The 23,658-nt window shown below is 44.1% G+C and overlaps 1 protein-coding gene across 1 annotated transcript; it reads right to left on the reverse strand.

Annotated features, from left to right (window-relative positions):
* Positions 1 to 5,673: 5,673 nt before the first annotated feature.
* On the reverse strand, positions 5,674 to 22,033 carry LOC119697767 (mucin-5AC-like). The gene is made up of 13 exons (XM_038128977.1): positions 21,956 to 22,033; positions 17,999 to 20,125; positions 15,880 to 16,134; positions 15,347 to 15,459; positions 14,826 to 15,045; positions 14,506 to 14,658; positions 14,123 to 14,221; positions 13,130 to 13,369; positions 11,285 to 11,368; positions 10,536 to 10,648; positions 8,305 to 8,497; positions 7,662 to 7,799; positions 5,674 to 7,425 (listed from the first exon to the last, which is right to left on the reverse strand). The coding sequence occupies exons 1-13, from the start codon at positions 22,002 to 22,004 to the stop codon at positions 7,394 to 7,396; spliced, it is 3,816 nt and encodes a 1,271-aa protein (XP_037984905.1). The 5' UTR covers positions 22,005 to 22,033; the 3' UTR covers positions 5,674 to 7,393.
* Between the last annotated feature and the right edge of the window lie 1,625 nt (positions 22,034 to 23,658).

Below are 23,658 nucleotides of genomic sequence, written 5' to 3' on the forward strand. Positions count from 1 at the left end.
TGGAGTTTGTGTTGCTCTATGATCCCTTCAGATACAGGGGATAAAAACTGCCATTTCTGGGAGATTTCATCTCATCTGAAGCAGACACACAGCACAGGGCATATGAATCATGTCCTGGAGGTGCTTGTTTTTCTCTGTTGACAGCAGAGGCCAGCCTAAGGCGAGACAGCAGCCTCATCCCTGCCGCAGCATCACACCCACAGCAAACACAGCTGCATCCCTGGGAGGACACAAGGCTGGCATTCCTGCAAGGTCTCCTTCCTCCTGGGCAGCCCTGCTGGGTGGCAGCCCCCAGGCCAAGGATGAGCTGCTCTTCCCAAGTCCATTTCTTCTGGAAAGACAGAAAGGAGAGGCAAGAGATTGTTCTGCTCATCTCTTTGGCACTTTAGGGCTGTTCACTAGCCTGTGGCTGTAGGGTTATGGCACATCACATGTGTCTTGGTTTGAAAAGACAGGTGTCTGCTAAGGAAGGCAGCAGCCTCCCCTGAAATGGGAAATGGAAACCCCCTCCCTCTGAATTATTCTAATTTTTTAATTAAAGTGTTCTTATGTAAAGATGTGGGAATAGGAATAACAGTTATTTTTTTGAGGAAAAAAATAAAATACACATGTAATAGTGCAAAACAAACCACTGACAGTGTCAGAGCAGGAGCTGAGGCCCTGTGTGTCAGGGTGGTGGCAGCAGTGCCATTCCATGGTGGCTCAGCCCTCCTGCAGTGCCAGCTGTGCTTCTGCTGGAGCATGGGATCCTGCACAAGGCTGGAGTTTTCCTCTGCAGCTCCAGAGCTGCTGGAGATGGGCCTGCTCTTCCTCTGGGAATGCAGGGCAGGAGAAAGCTGCTCCTCTGGGAATGCAGGGCAGGAGAAAGCTGCTCCTCTGGGAAAGGGGGCTGCTGTGCTGTTCCAGGCTCAGATTGGATCCAGGTGGGAATGCTTGGCTCCTGCCCTGGGCAGAGCATCTCCCCATGGGATGATGGAATTTGATCAGCCCTGCAGGGACACTCAGTGGCCATGGACAGCAGAGATCTCCTGGAGGGAGGATTGGCTGTGGGAGAGATAAAGAAAAAACTGCCCAAAGAACAGCAGAGAACTGCCCCAGCTCTGACAGATGGTGATGGAACACACACCCCCAGCCACATCTTACAACCCAAGATGTGTCCTACAGCTGAGCACCACAGCAGTGACCCACTTGGTGGCCTCCTGTTGGCATTTCTTGCTAATCCATGCTCTTATTTCCATGTTCCAGGTGTGAATTCAGTGAGTACCAGGCATGGATTTAGGCATCCAGCAGAAGGGAAGAAAAAAATTATCTTTTCCTTAAACACTAATTAAGGTTTAATAACTTAATTTATATATGATGTCATATATAAATATGACAATGACTTATAATTTAATAATATGTGATACTCAAGAGGAAGCTCGCTGATAGCTGCCCTCTGCAGCTATCCCTGTCCTTAGACAAGGGGAATGATTAGACATGGGAAATGACCTGACTGGCAGGGAAGAAAAGTGACAGTTGGAATATCTCATTTTTTAATTACCAAAAGCTAATATTTAATTACATTTTTGATTCATGGGGTGTTTTTTTTCACAGATAATTTGGCCATGGTCATGAAATTATATCTGCTTTTGATATTAATTTACTTAAATTGCTGGTTCCCTGAATCCAATATGGAAATCTCCACAAGGAACAACTGAAAAAATAAAGAGCCCATAGGCTGCTTAAGGTTTCTGATTATGAGAAATCAAATAAAGATGTCAACTGTATTTCATAGACAATTAAGCTTTTAATGAGTTGAATAGTTTATTGTAGCCATGAGACAAATAAGAGTTTAGGAGCTGCTGTCAACATCTGACCACAGTGACAAGGAGGTAGCTTTGGTAGTGTCCAACAACCACATCAGTGCCTCAGGGGGAGGCAGGTGGCTGACAACTCCTTGAGTTGTGATGTCCTCATTTCACCTTGCACCAATCCAGAACGTAAAAAAAAAAAAAATGGAAGAGGATTTTTTGGAGCAAAACCCCCTTTTTCTTCAAGTGCTTTTTGAGGGTTCAGGGCTGTGCTTTAGGCTGGTCTTTAGGTGCCCACAGAGACAGGTAGGATCACGCTGAGATTCCCACAGACACCTTGATCCCTTCCTTTTTTGGCTGGAATTCCCCCAGGAGCTTAAGTGCATGTGTGACCAGAGAGCTGCGTGGCTCCTCACACCTGTGCCACCAAGGCTCCAGAGCTGCTGCCAGGGTCACCTGCAGGATGTGCAGCTCCAAAGGTGTGTCCAGCATCACCTGCAGGATGTGCAGCTCCAAAGGTGTCCCCAGGGTCACACCTGCAGGCTGTGCAGCTCCCCTGGTGTCCCCAGGGTCACACCTGCAGGCTGTGCAGCTCCCCTGGTGTCCCCAGGGTCACACCTGCAGGATGTGCAGCTCCTCTGGTGTCCCAGGGTCACACCTGCAGGATGTGCAGCTCCCCTGGTGTCCCAGGGTCACACCTGCAGGATGTGCAGCTCCCCTGGCGTGTCCAGCCTCTCCTTGCTCTGTGCCACCTCTCCAGAGCAATAAAACTTATTATTTTACATTATTCTATTTATATTATTATTAATTCCCCAACTCTCCGGGCATTCCATGTGCTGGGGAAGAAGGCACTGCTTGAAGAGAGAAATGAAATGCACTGAAGCTATTGGAATGAAGCAAGTTTCCAGGCTGCCCTGTGCTGAGCCGAAAATGGGTGAATTAGTGAAGATTTTGGTGCAAACAGGTCTTGGAGCAGCTGCTGGCGGCACAGGGAGCGCTATCTGGTGGCTCCTGCTGCACTCTGCAGCACTTTCAGATCCCACACCTTCCTGGATGGAGAGTTTTGCACGTCTAATCAAGGTGTCGACAGGATTTATGGAGGCTCAGGTGTGCTGTTTTAATCGTTCAGCCTCATTTAAAAATAAATAATTATTTGGGTTTTTTTTTTTTTATGAAACTGGAAATTGAGAAGAAGGGATAACTGGCAGTGAGATAGCTTTGAAGTCAGCCCACTCACACACATCCCCTTTCCTAATTAATCCATTAAATATTTTTTGGTTGCTGTGGGATCCCAGAGCTGCACTGACTCACTGCAGCAACTCAGCCAAACTGGGAGAGCACAGAAGTGCAGAAAATGAAGCTGAACTTGTCTTCTGTGAGTCCAGTGTTGGTGTAGGAAATGCCTCAGCTACTGACAGGACCAAGCCATCCTAAAATCATTTTGAGTCCTTTCTAATGCTGCCTAACCTGTGCTGCCAGCACAGGATCGTGGTGAGATCAGAACAGGGCACGTACAACACCAGCAGCAACAGCTTAAATATCCCTAAATTAAAACATCAGTTATTGCTATAGTTTCTAGCCCAATTTCACAAGTATTCAGTATTTATTACTTTCTTTATTCAAGAAAAATAAATTTGTCCACCACAGCAAGAGGAATGGAGGCAGGTTTAACCTCCAGCTCAAAAGACCTTCAGTTTCTCAGGACAAATTTTAAGTGGTGCCATGGGACAGCGAAGTGGATGTGAGCTGGACAAATCCCAGTTTTCCACTGCAAACTTTCTAACCAGAAGTGGAGCACAGCCCTAAATTTTTGGACTGCTCAGAAACAGAGTCCTTAAAAGAACCAGTTGGAAACAATTGGCAGGTGGGTGTGTTTATACACCAAAAAAGGTTGAAATCCAACTTCTTTTCAGCAGCAGCACAGTCTGGATCTGCTCAGAAAGGGAAAACTGGGTTTCCAGCAGGCAGATAGAGCAGCTTGATCCATTTAATGGTAGCTAAACAGGGGTGTCATTGATTTAGGTCCCCAGAATGCAATGTCCTTGGACAGCCCAGCTGCCATAAAAGTGACTAAAAGGACATAGGTCTGCTTGGATTACCAACAGTAATATTTCTGTTCCTGGAATGTTTTTCCTCACGAGTACACTTGGAAGCTGATGTCAGCAGGTTTTTTATTCCAAAGGTGATCATGAGGACCAGCCACGGCCAGTGGTAAAGCCCTGCAGTGTCCAGGGCAGGGAGTGTGGGCCTGAGGAGGGGGCTGGCTGGTGTCTCAGCAGGTCATGGCACCAGCTGCCAGTCCCAAATCCCCCAGTTCCTTTCCCCAGGCTGTGCTGAGGGCACACAAGCACTCCTTAGGCTATAGGTCAGTCTGTGCTTGGGATGTCCTGAAGTCCTACAGCCCTTCCTTGCAGTTTGAGGAGAGGAAAGCGAGCAGCTAGGTTTGGGGAAGGCACTGTGCTGTGCTTCTTGTGACTTTGACCCCTCTTGTGGCTGGTTTGTGTCACTTGAGTGTCTTCAGACCCTTTAGTGTCTCACTCCAGTTTTCAGCACATGGCAGATCCAGCTCCCTGCAGAGGGAACTTCAGGCCCTGTGGCTTCCCTGTGTTGATCCCCAGTTCCTTCTGTTCCTCTGGCACCTGGCTTGTCACAGGCTGGGGGACAGCAGGGCACACATGGCATTCCCAGTGTTCCCAGGCCTGCTTGGGTAAGTCTGAGGGCTTGTTGCTTTCTCCTCCCTTTCAAGGTGTTGTTCCATCATGAATCTACCATGACAGAGGCACTAAGGGAAGTTCCTAGCACAGCCCAAATAATCTCAGTTAGATAAATGGCAACTCCCCAGCCTAAATATTCTCAATTAGATAGAAGATGGCAACTCCCCAGCCTAAATAATCTCAGTTAAATAGAAGATGGCAACTCCTCAGCCTAAATAATCTCAATTTGATAGAAGATGGCAAGTGCACAACCTGCTCCTCCCAAGCTTGGCTTTATCCAGTCCCAAACTGCCTGTGTCCTTGGGAATGCCGTGCAACAAGTGGGTATGGTCCTGCTTCCAGAGAACCATGATTTTCTCCCAGTCATGAAGCAAAAGCTTTTGGTTCTTGACATCAGCTGGAATAAGAAGTTGTGGAAACGTGAAATAGTTTAAAAAATGTCAGCTGGAGGCTTGAGTCTCATCCCATCAGTTGCAATAGGAAGAGAACACAGCGTTTCCTAAGACCTTGCCCTTGATCACAGCATGCAGGGAGGGAGTGGTAGCTCAGGTTTTTCTGGATCATAGTGTCAGTCAGTTCCAGGGGGAAAAGAAGCAAGTCTGAAACAGGCAGAATCCCTTTCTCAGTCACACACAAAAATGGAGGAGTTGCTTAAATCCCACTGATTCCAAGAGGAGCCAGCTGCCTCAATAAATGGAGTGTCTTATCCTCAGCCATTTATTTCTCTGTCCCACTTGCTGCCTCTCTCAGAGAAGGGAATATGCATGAGGAGCCCATCTGAATGTTTGGGAGCATTCCCAAATGCTCCTCTCTGGAAAGGGGAGGTCTGGCTTCTCCTGCTCTCATTTTCAGAGAGTTCCCAGAGTCTGGACTCCACACTGTGGTGGTAGGGGGGGTTGTTTATTGAAGTAAAAAAGGTTTTTATTGAAGTTTTAAAAGGGTAGGTTCAGTAGATCTTCTCTCTTGTTTGATTTAGCTCAAAGAGATCATCCTTCTGTGTAATCATGCCAAGGTTAGCTCTGTTGGTGACTGCACTGGCCACCCTCTCCTCCCCTGGAGGTGGAAGAGGCTCCAAATTACATGACAAAACAAGAACAGCAGATTCCTTCAGAATGCACAATTGTAAAAATAAAGATTTTATTTGTAAAGCATCTTTGAGAAAATTGTTTAAAATACCACCTTTTTTTCCCCAAAGACATTAAATACATTTGGCATGAACAGCCCCAGGATTGTTCAAGCCTGCTGTACATGGTCTCTATTTAACACTATTTACAAGGACATCAGAAAGGTTTACTGACAATGAGGATTTGCTATTCAAAGTAGATCCCTCAAAAAAAAAAAAAAAAAAACACACAAAAACCAAGAGTATTAACATAAATGAGAGCGCTCATTTGTATTTTCAACAGAGCTCCCTGGAGAACTTGTATTTACTGACAGAACACATTGTTAAGTGACTACTCAGTGAGCAGAACACCAGAGCTGGCTATATTTAAAAGCCACAGAATATAGGTTTAACAAATACTAATCACTCTCTTCCCACCAGTGAGGTGTCTGTGACTCCACACCCCAGATCTCAATCAGGATAGAAAAGCTGACCCTACTTGGAAGGAAGGGGAGAGCAAGGCATGCAAGACCCTGTTTCATTGGTCCCTGCTACAAAAAATAATATTCCAGCCAGGGTCCTCAGCAGGGCTGTGCCAGGAGCTGTGTTACAGCACAGGGAAGGAGGGATGGGAAGGATGAATGCTGGCTGCACAGGGAGCAGAGCTGCTTGTGCACCTCCACTCTGCTTGTGCTGCACTTCTGGCACCAGTGTACTCTCATCTGTGCCAAAGAACCACAACCTGATCCCCAAAAACCAGGGGTGTTCAGGGGCTGTGAGCCAGGGCCTCAGCATCATGGGTTAATACTCAGTGCCTCAACAGGAGTTCCAAATGTAGGCAGGCTGGCAGAATATACAGGTGCAGGGAGAGCTGGTTTGAAATGAAACTCAGAAATCCTGCTGGAAGTAGGTACAGCAGTAAACTGCCCCTTTGTCATCCGTTCAGCACATTCCAAGCAGGAAAAACTGCACCGCAGTAGAAAGAGAATGTAACTTCACCAGGACTGCAGTGGAGAGTGGTGGGAAAAGGTGAAGGTCATTTCTCCTAATTGCTCTAAAGTAATTCGATGAACTCTGAAGCAAGGTCTGCTCCAATGCCACAGGAGTTGCTTCTATTGGACTGGACTCTGTTTTGGGATTGTCAAGAGCAGGACAAAATTGCCCTATATGGCACGTCCTTGCTCAGCCAATCATTTCTGACAGGCAAAAAGAGGTGAGTGAAATACTTCTGGCTCAAACTGACCTAAGGTTTGCCTTCCCCATCTCTGAGACTGTGCTGTGAAAGCACAGCCGTATTTAGCATGCTATACCCTTGACACATAGAAGCAGTTATTAAAGAAACCTTGAATTCAGAAGCCTCCAAATCAAGTTTCTGGTCCACCAGACTTCTATAGCAAGTGCACATAACTGAGACGTATCCCATTTTTCTCCAAACCCCTCATCAAGCTGCATGTGCTGGAATGCTAATTACCCTGGGCTCATTCTGCAGCCACAGGAGAGAAAAAGGCATATCTATATATGTATATATATAATTTTATGCAGTGATAGAAGGCTCAGGGGAGGTGAATCCCCCTTGGGCAAGTGCACAACGCTCAACAGGATGACTCTGGGCTCAGCTGAGCATTCAGGTGACCTGCCACAGCTACCAGGCTCAGGCACCCTGTTTTCAGTGCCACCTAAATACAGCATTGAGTAGTTTGGCTCTTGTTTCTCTAGATTGCCAGTGTTAAAAATCATTGCAGTACCTATAGGGGATAGGCTGAAGAGAAGTTTCTCTGTTCCTCACTCTACCACGTGTACAATGGGGGAAATTCCATACCTGTTTAAAGGAAGATTCATTAGGTGTTGTTAGAAGCTCAGGAGTTTGGCAATGGACATTGGGAAGGAAAGGGTGGAACTATCCCAAGTTATTATGCACAATTAACATCGAATTATAAGATAAATATATTAATTTTCTGCCTCACCCAAAATGTTTAAGTGAAACTGAGGGTTTATCTTATAAGTGCTTGTAGACAAACATTCCGATGAGTCCTGAGGGTTCAACCAAGTATTTACCTGATCTTCTCCTCACATAGATGTAAAACAGAATTGCCAGCAGGATCAGCACTAATGCAACTCCAAGGAGAACTCCAAGGACAATCACTGCTACTCTCCAGGAGGAGCTGTTGTCAGGTGATGACTGAACAGACAGAGCTGGAAATTTAAAACACATTTTTGGAATGTTAGCTAGAAACAGTAAAAAAGTGGGAGTAAGAAATCCTGGAGCCCTAAGTGACAGCTGTGTTTTACTGCCTGGCAGCTTTGAAATTTTGAATAATATTGAAAATGTTTTTGTATGTGGTGAAGATTTGTTAACTAGAAATCTTTCATGAGGGTCCTTGTGATCTCTTGGTGACACCCATAACAGCTGCTCTGAGGATTTGCTGGATGGAATGGTGTAACTTGAGAGTCTTTAGATGCTTTAGTGTGAAGAGAATCCATCCTTTGAGTCTGGAACTGGGTATGTGTGATGACTCTTTAAAATAGATCCATAATCTCCATTAAATCACTATATGCTCAGTGAATGTTTAAATAGGTTACTTGAACTATTTGAATCTCTTAAAAGAGAGAAGCTAATTTCTCATCCTAATTTACCAGCAGTAGATCTGACCCTTGAATCCCCACACCATTACAGAGAAGCTCTTTCAGCATCACTTACTTTGCACTGTACTTTGGCTCCCAAACCTGCTCCCTAACACTTTCCTCAGGTGGGCCTGTATATTATCCACATCCATGGCTTCTTCTTTTGGCAGCAGAAAGAGAAAATCAGCGATCACACAGCCAGGTCTGAACCCCAGCACGAAAATGTCAGAGTGGTCATGGCCCAGCTCAGCGTTCATTGCTTCAACGACCTGTGCAAGGTGAAATTGGTATTTATTCCACTTGGCAGTCAGCTGAGGCAGAGCAGGAGCACACACATCAGGGTATGAGATATTCCTCACTTACTGCTCTTTCAGGGCAATGGCTTTGGGATAACAAATAAAAAAAACTCTTTGGAAGAGGATTCTGGAGCGATGCATTGTCTGTGATTGAAAATGTGAAATCTGACTTTGACTTCCAAAGCTCCAATCTGTTTAGCTGGTTGTCAATGAATAATGCATTAAAACAAGTTGTCCTCCTCCACAAACCCATACAGGACCTCTACTGTACAAAATTTGGAATCTACAAAGAGCATCCAATATTTCTAAAGTTATGTTCAGTGCCCCCTAACTTTTTTTTAACATGTGCAACTAAGCTTCAAGCGTGGTCCTGCACACACTACCAGCACAGAACTTCATGTGAGAGGTCTAAAACTTATTTTTGTCGCCAGATTTTCAAAGTCATGACGTTACAGAATACCTTTGCAAAGAGAGACGAGGGTGTGATTTGCCTCTCAATCATTCTGGCATCAACCAAGTGTATTCCTGTGACATCAATCAAAATCAAATTAATTACACTGATACCTCCAAAAGCAGAGCCTTGCTTAGTGCTTTCATATGAATACAAAGCAAGAACAAGCAGTCCCCTTTTTTTAAGTAAGACTGGTTGAAATGTTTTTGTCAGGATCAAATTAGGTGTTTGATTCAACCCACTAAGAGAAGTTATCTTCTCCCTGTGGATAAATATGGTATTTTACCTGAAAAGTCTGAAAGATTACTATTTTTCAAAGATGATAACAAACTTTGTTCTGAGTGGCTGCTCCGTTTTCTGCCTCCATCTTTTCTATGGGATAAACCCCCCACCCCAAACTTTACATCCCTTTAAGTTCTTTGGACAGAGGCTTCAAAAATTATTTTCTTTCCCTCACTTTGATGAGCAGTCTAGATAGGAAACCTGACTTATGCAGGCAAAACTGCAACATTTAAAGCTACAGCTACAGAGTGGAAGTACTGTGGAATATAAAAGAAATAGTTCAACATTCAAATTGGGGAAAAAACATCCAATAGAGAAATTGTCTTATGTTTTCAACCATGCTAGTACAGCCTCTCTTTGATTTTGCCATTTTTTTTGAAGAAAAGCTGACACTTTGCATGAGGTAAAAGCTTATTAAAAGCCAGGAAAGGAATTCCTGCTGCGTTCAGTCAGGTTGGAGGAAACCTTTTGCATCCACTAAAATGCATTTTCTATCCATGAAGTGAAGATGTTAGCAGCCATAAGACAAGGTTACCTCCGAGTTGGCGTGGTGAGAACAAATTAATTACTGCTTCTGAAATCTGTGGAGTTTCTTAGCTAAAGGGTGTGATCATCACACTAAAAATAGCTGTGTTAGTTATTGAAAGCAGTCTACCCCAATCTCACAGTAGATTTACCTTTCCAGCAGGTTTATATATATCAGGATTCCTGAGAGGTGTTGAAATCATTAGAGGGCTTTTTTTAGCATGGTGCTAAAGACAGTTGAGTGGCAGACTGATGCTTCTGCCTGTCAGCACTACCAGCTCAAAGCTTCCACTTTCTCTCCTCATTTTCCCCCTGAGATGGACCCCTTGATACTTCGCCCAATCCTGCAGCCACTTTGTGAGGTGAATTGCCAGTGATCTGGACTCGGAGTACACACTTGCAAAGTTCTCATGTTCCCAAATCTGTGCTGAAGTGCTGGTTTTGAGTAACTCCCTTTTTTTGTCTCCACAGGCATCAGTTTGGTGAAGTGGGAGAAAATAAACAGAACGGGATGTTCCTTACAAAAATAGAATTTTAAAGTGCCTTTCACTAAATAACTTATATTTGAGGATGGCTTAGGGAATGTAGCCCTCCTCACTGGACAACAAGCTCTCTGTCCTTGGCAGATTTTGTGCTTTTTTTCTTTTTCACCTATCAAGGTCCTGATTTAACCATGACTGTAGGAGACTGAGGCTGCTAATCACAAGCCTTTCAGCAGTTCATTCATTGACAAAGAAGATCGCATCAACTTACATCTCTTTTGAGACTTTCAGACATGTTCATGTAGTCTGCACTATCAGAGTTATAAAGTGCGTTATTAAATGTCTGGTTTTCAAACCAAACTCTGCAGGCAAACGCTTGGTTATCTGGAAAAAATAAGAAAAAAAGAAACAATTAGGTGAATCTCAGGATTACCTCCACAACTGGTCTTTGGACTTTGTTATCTCATGTATTTATAATATGAATTGATAAAACCAGAAACTAATATATTATTATTAATAATGATGATGATGATTGATGATGATAATAGTAATAATTTTTTTAAGTGTCTGATGTGTGTCTAATGCAGTGGATTTGGAACCTTCAGAGCTGACTCTCTCCACATTTGTCATCCATCACAATCCTCACAAATTGTTCACCATTCCTGTATTATTTAGGGTGCATCCCACTCCCTAATTCACCCTCCCATTGATTCCAGCAGAAGCTACACCAGCCTGTTAGACTCTGCAAGGCTCTGAGTGAGTTTAAATCCTCCTGAGTGGGTGGATGAGCCCTGAGCCAAAAGAAGAAAGCTTTACATAGAAAAGTCCAGACTAAAATAGAGCTGGAAGCTGACACTGAAGCTTGATGGAGGCAGCTTCTTCACCAAAGAAGTGTGAACTTCAGATGCTGTGTGAACTGACATAATAAAGCAGATGGCAAAATACTCCTGGGAGATACTATATTGTGAAATAATACCCTGTAGTTATGGATAAACAAATGTTGAGGTTCTATAAACTTACTGGAGCACACGATGCGTTTTAAGTCAGAGCAGCCAGTACTTTGTGCTAAACAAAGCCCAGTTCTTTTGAAACAGGAACCAGCATCTGCAGAATAAATGTAAAAATCAAGATAACCACTTCTGTGCATGCATTATTAATGCTAATAAGAAAATTATGGGATAGGTGAAAGTCTTTAATTTTGGCCAAGGAGTCACCCAAGCAGCAGTTCCTTTGGCCCAGTGAGAAACTTAGAATTGCAAATGATGAGATTGGAGCACATCAAAAGAGAGGCAGGTGGTGGGTGGGTAGGTGGTATTTGAGAGCTCACTGAAATAGCATTGAGAACTCTGATTTCTTATGGGAGCTAAAGATACAGGTTGTGCTATTACGTGCTTGTACAACTCAGGTAAGCTAGATGGAGTTTTCAGAAGTCACCTGCAATTTATTTTGGAAAAAAAAATATGCATCGTGGAGTCTCAAAACCTCAGTATGCTTGTCAGGACTTCCTAATCTGAAATATTTATGAAGGGTCAAAACCCATCAAAGGCTGGCATAGCAGGTTTTATGTGGTTAGCTCATTGGATGATATCTCTAGTTCTCATAGAATTGAACATAATCTTTATTTTCACATGAAATATGGATGACTTGGGCTTTATTGATCTTTTAAATTAGCTTACAAACATTTTTCTGGTAGGGCAGATGGCTCCAGATTGCAAAAGGAAACTTTTTTTTTTTTTTCTTGAATAGAGAAAGTAATATAATAAATGAAAGCCACTGGACTGAAGAATTGAAAGATTTCAATGGAAATAATGATGAGAATTTCTTGACTTTGTGGTCCTAAAGACTAAGAGAGAGGTAAGTCCATCAGAAGGAACCCCACAGTCCACTTCCAAAAGAATTGCCCTAGAAAGGTTTTGAGAATAATCAGACAATCCATTAGAGAACTCAAAAAAGGATTGCAACAAGGACATTTATGCTTTAGAGGTCAAAAAAAATGCTGGAAGAAAGTAACGATTGCCACAAGTCAAGTTAGATCTTTCAAGTTATATAAAAAGAAATCCTGAGCACTTTCTCAGCCACTGGGAAAGAATGATAAAGTGCAGCACAGCTTTATCAAACGTGGATCATGCCAAAATAACCCAGTGGCTTCCTTTGACAGGCTGGCTTTGAGATCTCCTCCAGCGATGGAGAAGCAGCAGTATGCTCTGCCAAGTGGTAATTTGTTTAGTGGAAAAAGTTTTTTTTCTAAAGGGATTGGCTAAGGGGGAGATGGCAATGGGGAGTTTTACAAGGAGAAACCTTGATTTGGAGGGATGTTATGTGTCATGTTCCTGCGGATCAGTTTTAGTACAGAGACACAATTAAACTGTTTGCCTTAACGTCTGTAACCTAGGATGAAAGGGAAAAGGTAACAATGGCAATTAAGGACTGCCTGCATTCACACCAGCATGTAGAACCTAAACTTCACACTACCAGAATACTTTCTGGTAAATTTCCAACCAAAATATCCTGTACAGAATTATCTGGCTCAATAATCCAACACGATCAGAAATTTTACAGAGCAAGCCCTTACACTTGCAAACTCCTGTTTGATTCAAGCAGTCCCGTCCAAATAAGGGGATGAGTCAAATAAACAAAAAAACAACTTGCAGGAATTATAGTGTGTGAGATCAAATCCAGATCACATGGCATACCGTGAGTTTATATTAATTACATTAAATTCATTTAATTAAATAATTATAATTATATTAATTATATAAATTTATATAGATCAATTATATAAATTAAATTATTTAAATTTATATACATATAAATAATTACATTTGTATTAATTAAAAAGAAATACCAGGGTGATGGAGGAGGTACCTGTTCGGACACTGACTGAAGCAGGATTGTTCTCAGCACAAGATGACAGTGCCACAGAAATGTTGTACACGTGGCCAGGAAGCAGGTTTTTAAACACAGTTTTTGTCTTGTTTGTAATTGTTGTATGAATCTCCTTTCCATCCTTGACAGAGATGTTGTAGAGGCTGCCTTTGCTGCTGCTGCTCCAGCTGAGCTGTATTTCTTCTCCAGTCACGTTCTGAACTTTGATGGACACTGTCACTGCAAAGTGTGAAAGTTTCATACAGCTGAGAGCAGCCCGTTGCACTTCTGCAATTCTACACATTAATTATTGCAGAAATAATATTAATGAAACCAATATAAACTCTTGTGTGGCTTCTTGGAGCTGATTTCAGTTCTCCGCCTCATTCTCCCGAAAGAGCAGAAGTGGACAATTTGCTCTACAGACAGAAACCATACATTAATGTGCTTTGTTTGATGGCTCCAAAACACAAATGGGGGATATTCAGCTTGCTCCTTGCCTTTGTAACTGCAGGCAAAGTGTGGGAAATGGTCAGAATTGTGCAATGTTGCTTTTAGATAATAGAGAATTGATGAGGCCGATTGAGAAAAACGTGAGCATTCTGAAGTGGACTGGTATTTGTCTCATCCTGATACCCTCAGGAGGATGGATTTTTAAAATACCACCAGGAAAACCTAAGTTCCGAGCAGTAGAGAGGTATTTATTAAATGTGCTTCATAATAGGGTTAAGAAAACCCACCTTTCACAGTGATTTATGCCTGCAAGCAGGCACCCAGTGAACATTTACCGGATCCAGGAGAGCTTTACCAAAGTGTAGGAGCTGCCTTGATTGATATTTGCATAATTATGCATTTCCAGTGATTTTATCAGGCTTCCCCTACTGAAATTATATCCAGGGATTTTATCTCACAGCTGCTATGACCCATGAACAAGAATATTGTGTCTAATTGGATAATTTTCATTCTAGTATTCAGTATCAAATATTTACTTACGGCAAGGTGCTGACGCAAATGTGGTAGTGAAAATGGAATCAGATGTAGTTCCTGTAAATCCAGTTGTGTCGGTTTTTGGAGGGGCTGGAGTTGTGTGTTCTGTGAAATAGAAATTTGGAGGCAGTGAGCAGAATTTATCTTGAAGTTGCCCAAGTTTATGCTTCTTATTTTCATAAACAACTTCCAAAAAAAAACAAGCCCGGAAAATATTCTTCTATCGCTTGCCTAAATGTTTAAGTGTGGTACCACACAAAATCCAATCCCTCCAAGGCCAGTGTACATAATTATAGTAAGATATAAGGAGGGTCAGGGTCAGAAAAGACATTACATGCAATTATTTTAAGGTTTGGGTCGGGTTTTTTTAATTTATATAAAGCAGTTACGTGAAGGTTGATCCTGGTGACAAACTCTCCCTGGAACTTGAGGGCTTGCATCAGTGAATCCTTTGTTACATTGGCAGGAATAAGTGGCTTCTTCAGCAGTGCAGGCAGCATTTTGGTCACAGTCATTTAAGCCTGGCTTGCAGCTGTTCCTTGCTGCAGTGGAGTTAAAACAAAAGAACAAAGATTTAAGTCAGTATTGGAAAAAGAGATAAACCGAGTAGCATTTGCCTTTCCCCACCCAGATCCCATTTCACCAGATGTTACCATCAGTGAAAAACACACACCGCTGCTTAAATTCACAGTGATGAACAAATTCATACCTTCTATAAAAGTCTTGTTGAGATCAACTTCAAACAGTGTGCTCCTGTTAAGGGCCTCTGTAAAAGCATCTGAAATCTCTGATTTTGTTATGTTTTGTCCAACATCCAACACGATCTTAAAGTTCACAATCACACTGCCTGCCTCGATGCTATTAATTACAATACGTATTTTTGTTCCATTTTTTAGTTCTTGCATCTTCTGTGGCAGATGTTTTGTTATCTGCAAGGTAAAAGGTTTAAGTTAGTGTCTATTTTACTTCTTTAACATATGCTAGCCATAATTCAATAAAAAGCAGCTCTCACAGTAGGAGAATATCTATAACTTCCAGACAGAATTTCATTTAAATCAGGGCCTCAGAGGACAATATAAATGAAAAATGACTTCTGCTTCATTTCTAACCATCACATAATCTTTCCCACCCACATTTAAGATATTCATACCCAGATCCTCATGATTATTTACATTAGGAAAAGCTCAGCAGAAAATAAAAATTTTAGTTTAGACTTTCTAAGCAAAATACCTCCATAATTAACTTCTTTTCAAACTCCTTGAATTCTGTACTTGATTTATTCTGATATTCATCCTTGAAATCTTCACTGGTAATCCTAGTGGTTCCACTGTAGACTTCAGCAGCTGTGAACATATGAAAGAATAACCAGGAAAAATCAACTTTTTGTTTAAAAATGGTTTCCACTGTAGACTTCAGCAGCTGTGAACATACGAAAGAATAATCAGGAAAAATGAACTTTTTGTTTAAAAATGGTTTCTCAGCTAAGTAAGGCTTGGGAGTTAAAGGGCATGGAGCTGGGAGAGGCTAGAACATTGAGCCACTGTGGTTCCAGCTCAGTAAAGTGAGTTGCTGGATCACTTTTTCCCCATGAAAAAATTGCAGTCTGACTTTAAATTTCTGAAAGTTTGGCCTCCTTTTGCCTATTCCTTTCAATATGTAGCTTGTTCATGTCCAGGTAGGTGTTCAGTGTAAAAGGGCTTCATGTTCAGGCCATGAATGTGTTAATTTGCTGACAGAAAAAGAAACAATTCCAGAGGAAATACCTGTCTGAACTGTCAGGGAGGCACTGACATTCTTAGAGCAAGTTGAAACATCCACGGATATTTGGTACTGGTGAGCAGAAAGCAGATTTTCAAAGGCAGTGCTTGTTTCATTCAGGCTCTTCTGCTGCGCCTCTCCCTGTTTTCCCAGCAGCCGCACAGTGTAAGGACTGTCTGCTGTGCCACCTTGAGGCTTCCATCTGAACTGGATCGTTCTGCTGGTCACCTTCAGCAGCTGGATGGACAAAGTGATGGGAGCTGAAAAGCAAGAGGGAAATTGGTGTGAAACACGTAGTCACAGTCTGTGTGTCTTTAGGGAACAAAGTGTTAACGGGAAACTGACAGCCCGGGGAAATGCTGTAAGGGTCTGCAACGTTTTTGTAAAGATAGGAAGCATAGAATCACATCACAAAATCACAGAATGGATTGGAAGGGACCTTAAAAATCATCTCTTTCCACCCCCTGCCATGGGCAGGGACACCTTCCACTGTGCCAGGTTGCTCCAAGCCCTGTCCACCCTGGCCTTGAATACCTCCAGGGATGGGGCATCCACAACTTCTCTGGCCAGCCTTGCCAGGGCCTCCCCACCCTCAAAGGGAAGAATTTCTTCCTATTATTTACTCTAGCCCTACCCTATTTCAGTTAAACGCTGTTTGTCCTGTCACTACGTGCCCCTGCACAAAGTCCCTCTAGGTACTAGAAGGGGTTCTAAGGTCTCCCCAGAGCCTTCTCCAGGCTGAACAACACCAACTCTTTCAGCCTGTCTCCATAGCAGAGGCGCCCCAGCACTCTGAGCATCTTTGTGTCCCTCTTCTGGTCACACTCCAACTGGTTTATGGTGTTCTTCTGTTGGGGACCCCAGGGTTGGAGGCAGCTCTGCAGGTGGGGTCTCACCTGAGCAGGACAGAGGTGCAGAATCCCCCCTCCCCTGCTGCCCACGGTGCCTTGGATGCAGCCCAGGACACTTTTGGCTTTTTGGGCTGTGGGGGCGCAGGGCTAAGCCATGCCAAGCTTTTCCTCCACCAACACCCCCAAGTCTTTCTCCTCAGAGCTGCTCTCAGTCCGTTCATGGCCGGGGGGGCACCTCTGAAGCCTGTCCAGGTCCCTCTGGATGCCATCCCTTCCCTCCACAGTGCCAACTGCACCACACTGTGTGGTGTCACCCGCAGATTTGCTGGGGGTGCCCTCAATCCCTCTGTCAGTGCCACCCACAAAGACATTGAATGGTGCCAGGCCCAGGAGTGACCCCCGAGGAGCCTCTGGCCACTGGGCTGTCCTTGGCCACGGAGCCGTTGCCAAAGACCAAGCTGTACCTTACTGTGTGTGTGCAGATCTCCTACTGCACTCCATGAACACTGGGACTCCACATCAGGGATGGATTAACCCCTTGGACCCCTCTGAAGAATGCTATTATGCTCTAAAAATGGAAGTCATGCTGCCCTTTGGTTTTTTGGGTGCAGAGTACAAAAAGGCTGCATTCCCCTCTTTTCCTTCTTTGCTTTACTTTTTTTATCCATTGAAAAACGATGAGAGGTTCATTCCTGCACGTCCTTTGAATATGGGCAGATAGCCCTTTGGAAAAAAAATAAAAATAAAAATAAAGATACACTAGAAAAGAATTAGTATTGAAACAAATGAGAATCAAGTCAGAAAAAAAAAAAAAATTCAACTGGGTTCTCCCGTTGAGGGAACTGCCTCTAGTAAGAGGAAATCTCAAGAGGAGAATTCTGTAAGAGGAAATTTCAAGACCAAAATCAACAAAACCAATAAAAACCAATAAAAACCAATGGAAACCAATAGAAACCAATAAAAACCAATAAAATTTCCTATTGACATAACTTGGCCTATGCAGCATAACTATAAAGCATTTATTTTACCCCTGTGGCACTGCCTAACATAAGGTGTGTCGTTTCAAAAGCTACTCCAGACAGGAACTGCAGCTTTTCAGAAAATAGATGGATGCAGGGGATTCATATTCCTGGATTCAATTCCCATCTTAAAAAAAAGACATTGTAAAAAGCTCAAATTCCAACCAAAAAATGACAGTAATGAAAGAAAATTATACTCAATTCTTCCAAAAATAGAGGAAAATAAATTTAGTACCGTGTGTTAAAATACTCACAGCAAGTCCTAGGAAAAGAAGGATTAACAGATGTTGGTATTCTGTGGTTTGTCGTGGATGGGGTCGCCGGGGATGTGGCTGGGAGGGAATGGGAGGCGTTGGCAGCGGGCTCAGTTGTTCTGTCCCCCTGCTTCATGGTGGAACTCTCCCCTTCTCCAGGAGGAGTGGTGGCACTGCTGCCTGCAGAGGCCGTGGCTGTGGAGGGCGAGGGGCTCCCCGTGGCAGGTGACGTGGCTGTCCCCTGCCCCGTGGGCCATCCCTGGGGCAGGGCTGTGGAGGAGAGCTGAGGTGCTGCTGTCCCCGTGCTGCTGCCTGGAGAGGATGAACGGCTGGGCGCAGTGGTTTCTGAGGCAGGAGAGGGGATGGTGGCAGAAGCTTGGGTGGTGCTGGCTGTGCTGGGAGCTGGGCTGGGTGTCACCTGCTCTGCTGTCACAGTGTGTGACCCCACGTCTGTAACATCAGCAGTGGAGAGCACCAGGGCTGTGGGTGGCTGGGATGTGGTGGCCAAGGACATCCCAGTGGTGCTGCTGGTGCTGCTCTGCTGTGGGCTGGGAGGCGCGGCTGGGGAGCCCACGGAAGAGTTGCCAGGGCTGGAAGGCACCGCGTTGGTGCTGGCTGTGGTGGGAGCTGGGCTGTTCACAGTGGGCTCTGACTCGTTGCCCTTAGAGCCAGCAGTGGAGGATGGAGAGGAGAGCAGCAGGGCTGTGGGTGGCTGGGATGTGGTGGCCAAGGGCATCCCAGTGGTGCTGCCGGTGCTGCTCTGCTGTGGGCTGGGAGGCACAGGTGAGAGGCCCTCAGGAGAGGAGGAGGAGGAGGAGTGGCTCATCACTGCTGAGCTGAAGGACAGGGAAGAAGCAGTGCCACTCTGTGGGGCAGTGGTGGTGCCGGTTCCTGCTGTTGGGAATGCTGGGCTCACTGCACCATTCCCAGGAGATGTCCCCAGTGAGCCCCAGTGTGACGTTATTGTTGCGGGTGCAGCGTCCGTCCTCCCCTCTCCACCCGCCGTCGTCATCGTGGACACCAGGGATGTGGCTGGGAAGGAATGGGAGCTCTCGGTCGTTGATCTGCCCCCCTGGTTCATGGTGGAACCCTCCTCTTCTCCAGGAGGAGTGGTGGCACTGCTGCCTGCAGAGGCCGTGGCTGTGGAGGGCGAGGGGCTCCCCGTGGCAGGTGACGTGGCTGTCCCCTGCCCCGGCGGCTGTCCCTGGGGCAGGGCTGTGGAGGAGAGCTGAGGTGTCGCTGTCTCTTTACTGCTGCCCACAGTGGGTGAAGGGCTGGCCTCGATGGTACCTGAGGCAGCAGAGGTGGAAGCCACAGGCCTGGGGGTAGCTGGGCCCCATGTCCCTGTCCCAGCTGAGATCTGAGCACTGCCAGCAGTGGAGGACGGAGAGGAGAGCAGCAGGGCTGTGGCTGGCTGGGATGTGGTGGCCAAGGGTGCCTCGGTGGTGCTGCTGGTGCTGCTCTGCTGTGGGCTGGGAGGCGCAGCTGGGGAGCCCACGGAAGAGGTGCCAGGGCTGGAAGGCACCGCGTTGGTGCTGGCTGTGGTGGGAGCTGGGCTGTTCACAGGGGGCTCTGACTCGTTGCCCTTCGTGCCAGCAGTGGAGGACGGAGAGGAGAGCAGCAGGGCTGTGGATGGCTGGGATGTGGTGGCCAAGGGCATCCCAGTGGTGCTGCTGGTGCTGCTCTGCTGTGGGCTGGGAGGCACAGGTGAGAAGCCCTCAGGAGAGGAGGAGGAGGAGGAGGAGTGGCTCATCACTGCTGAGCTGAAGGACAGGGAAGAAGCAGTGCCACTCTGTGGGGCAGTGGTGGTGCCGGTTCCTGTTGTTGGGAATGCTGAGCTCGCTGCACTGCTCTTGGCAGACATCCCCGACGAGCCCCCTTCCTGCATGACTGTTGTGGATGTTGTGTTCATCCCTTCTTCACCCATTGTCCTCATGGTGGAGGGGGACAGCGAGGCTGTGCCCAGGAGGGAATGGGCTGTGAGGGTGTCAGGCTCTGCCACGGAGCCATCGGAGCTGTTTGCAGCTGGGCCAGTTCTGCTGCTGTTGTTTGTGCTCCTTGAGACATTTAGGGGGGTCTCAGCGGTGGCAGTCGTGGTGCCTCTTCCCTCTAATGCCATCGGGGTACCTGTCAGAATTTCAGAAATGTGGATTAAGGATTGTTGCCCTGAAATTCTGTGAAGTGCTTTAATAGTCTACCAAGTGTAACTGTGTTCTTGGGGGAAAAATTCACTCAATGGTCTCATCTTTATTGTGATTCCTTCCCTTCCTCATTTCCACTTTCATATTCTTTGCTATTCCTCAACTACCATGAAATCTCTGTTACTTCCTTTCCCACTTGCATAAATTTGAGGAGATCTTACCAATTTCCTGGTAATACTTTGTTTCTGTATAAATGTAGAGATTTATATTACCTTTCTATTCTTAGTCTACTTTTTTTTCAATTTTCTATGTACTTTTCTTCTTGTAAATATTATTTTGTTTACAGTAAGGAAAGGGTTTTTTGGTGGACTCATCAGTGCTAGGTTTAAGGTTGGACTCAATCCTAAAGGTCTTTTCCATCCTAAATGATTCTATGATCCTATGACTGCTCTAAAGTACAATTCCTAGAGAATTAACAGGAAAATTAAAAATTAGCAGAATGATTTTTTCAGCACAATTTTCTCCTTACCTGTTTGTGTATATTTTATTGCTTCAATTTCTTTACTTTGCAAGGCATTTATTTCTTTCCTAATTACCTTCTGTCAGGCAGGAGAGAACAACTTTTCTGAAGATATCTTTCTGTTGATGTTCTAAATCATATTAATTCCGGGTGAAAATTCATTGCCTTCCTGTGTTTACCTCTATTTCTAACTACAAATCAATTGTAACTCCTGTAGTTCCCAAATGTGAAGGTGACAACACTTCTAACACTCTCAAAGTTTCTTTGAAAGGAAAATCAATCTCTTTTTTCATTGTGATTAAACAGTCAGGCTAATTTGGGCTTATTTAATTTACTTGATCTGGTAGTTCAGCTTTGATTTTGAAGAGTGGCTTTGTTCCTGTTAAAAACACAGACATATTCTCCTGCCTTATTGTGATTTTCCTTCTGCCTTATTGCAATTTTACTCCTTAGCAACACTTAATTATTATCCTGGATCTTCGGGTTTGGCTGAATGAAATTTAGAGGATTCTCAGACAGGCTGTACTGGAGCAGCTCTATCAAATTCTTAAGGACCACATTAATTAACTGCTTTTGACTCTATTCACCTGTAAAATCAAAGTGGTATTTTCATATTGTTTTAATGTCTACATAGAAACTTGTAATGTTTTTCAAAATCCTTATTACAGACTGATATCTTTTTTACAAATACAGCTTGAATTGTAAGATCCTGTGCTTGTATCTCCCAGATTTTTAACGGCAGGTATTGATCAGTCGAGAAAGTTGTGTTCATCTGCACTCAGTGACATGAAACCAGACATTAGGAATAAAGTAATGCAGCCCTCTGAATTTCTAGATTTTTTTTAAATTTCTTGCAGTGCAGTGAGAACACAGCACAGTTAATACAACCTAATCCATGCTTCTTTATGTGTTTTTTCCTAAAGAGTCTTTCAGAGGAGAAAAGTTGGCAAAATGCATCATTCATAACTAAACTTAGGGGTAAAAAAAGTAAAAAAATCTGGTCAGACACTGCATGTTTGATCTTTTAGATGAGTTTTCTGAATACTTTGCTCTCATTCTTTTACCTACTTACAGCTTTATATCCCTACTAAAATATCTCCTGAAATCCAAGGCATTCAAGCAAAACCAAAAAAAAACCCAACCCAACGAACCACAACCTTGTAAATATTGCATGTTACTGGATTTATATTTATTTTTAATAAATATTGATCTTCCTTGATCATCATTTTGAATGTTTCCCAGTGACCTCCTCTAAATGCACAGCGACAAGAAACAATCGGATCAATTTTTACTCACAGAGGAGAGCGGCGAGGATGAAATGCCAGAGGTGGTTCTGAGTGCCCATGCTGAGTGTCCCCCTCCTCGCAGCGCCGGCCCCCGTGCTGAGAGTGGCATTTTGAAGGGAACACTCGGGGAATTTAACCAGGGGCGAGGCTGCAAGTGTCACCTCCCAGCCTCTGCACGCCGGGACCACTGCCAGCGCGACGAAAATCTCACACCTGACCTGCCCTGCAGTAAATCCCAGTTCTCTGTTCAAGCGTGCTTGCTTTTCCTTGATGGAGCAAGGAATGAGAGGTGGGCCAAAGGTGAGGCAAAGACAGGAGGGATTTAGTGAGCAGTGCAACACATCTGAAGACCTTTTTGTTCAGGGTATTCAATGAGTAAAATATTTTGACAGCCTTGGGTCTGGGCAATGCGTGACTTCATGGCAATGCAACACTTAATAGGAGTTAAAAAGATGCATTAAGCAATTAATAAGCAAATATATTCTTGTAAAGCTAGAAAACATAAAGTAGCTAATAAATGACACAGTTACAAAATTTTCTTTTTAATTAAACCAAGAAAAGAAATCTTGGGTCCACAAGTCTTGCCCTAATGCGGAGATCCACCTTTTCCCACTCCATATTTGTTGCCCGGATTTTTTAAGATTTTGCTAAGCCTTCTGATGTTTACATTTTTGTAACAAACTTTTCCACACAATTCTGTAAATATCTTATTGTTTTACATTCTTTCATGGAGGAGGAGAGATTTGATAGACTGTTAGTTTATCCAGTGTCACTGGAGAGGTGGCACTGTCACCCTCCAATCCTCTGTCACTGTTAGAAAACTATAAATGTTGGAATCAGAAAAATAAACTTCCCATTTTTTTCTTCACCTTGAAAACAACAATCTGCGTGTCGTCATTTCGTACCCTATAGTGACACATATTTTCCTGTATTATTAATTCTTTGGGAGCAAATGTTTAAATATTCAGTTCTAACTTGCATGTTTATTGCGTTAGAACAACAAATTGCAGGAAATGCACCAAACAGATGCCAGACATTGGTTCTGCAATGCTGCAAAGAGACTGGAGTGGTTGTAAATCTCCATTATTTCACTCCTTTGAAGCAGGTGGAAAATACTGGGTGTCCAGGCTTGTCATTTTTAACGGAGTTTATCCCCACTTTCTTTAGCAGGTAAACTCCTCCTGACTAGAGGCAGCTGCCATGGACAGTCACCAAATCTGGCTCACAGCTTTAACTCAGCGATGTCAAACCTGCCTCTGTGTGCCTGGGGCTCATCAGTGACTTCAACAATTCCATTTTGTCATGTTTTTAATGCCCTACCCTGCCTGGGGTTTATTCTGCTAGAAGTCTTCATGAAATCATTTGCAGTGAGGTTTTTTTTCCCAACCACACCATGTGAGAGGAATGCTGTCCTGAGTAGGGTGGGATGGGGTGGAGAGGGGCAGAGTAAGGTCTGAAGAGGGAAAAATCATTATTTACCTAATTCTTTTTCAAGTTTTCTTACAGACCTGCAAGACTTGGCACATCTACAACTGCATAAATTCCAGATTTTGCTTCGGCAGCTGTTTTCTAGAATTGGTTTCATTTTGGTTTTACTCTGACAGGGAAGTAGGACAAAAATTTTCCTTGAAATGAACTGAAGGGTATTGTTCTCTGGTGTGAGGCAGAAATTTCAGCTTTGTGCCTTGTTTGATGTAGAAACTCCTGACTCAG

This window comes from Motacilla alba, chromosome 1 (assembly GCF_015832195.1).
Source record: "Motacilla alba alba isolate MOTALB_02 chromosome 1, Motacilla_alba_V1.0_pri, whole genome shotgun sequence".
Taxonomy (NCBI): Eukaryota; Metazoa; Chordata; class Aves; order Passeriformes; family Motacillidae; genus Motacilla; species Motacilla alba.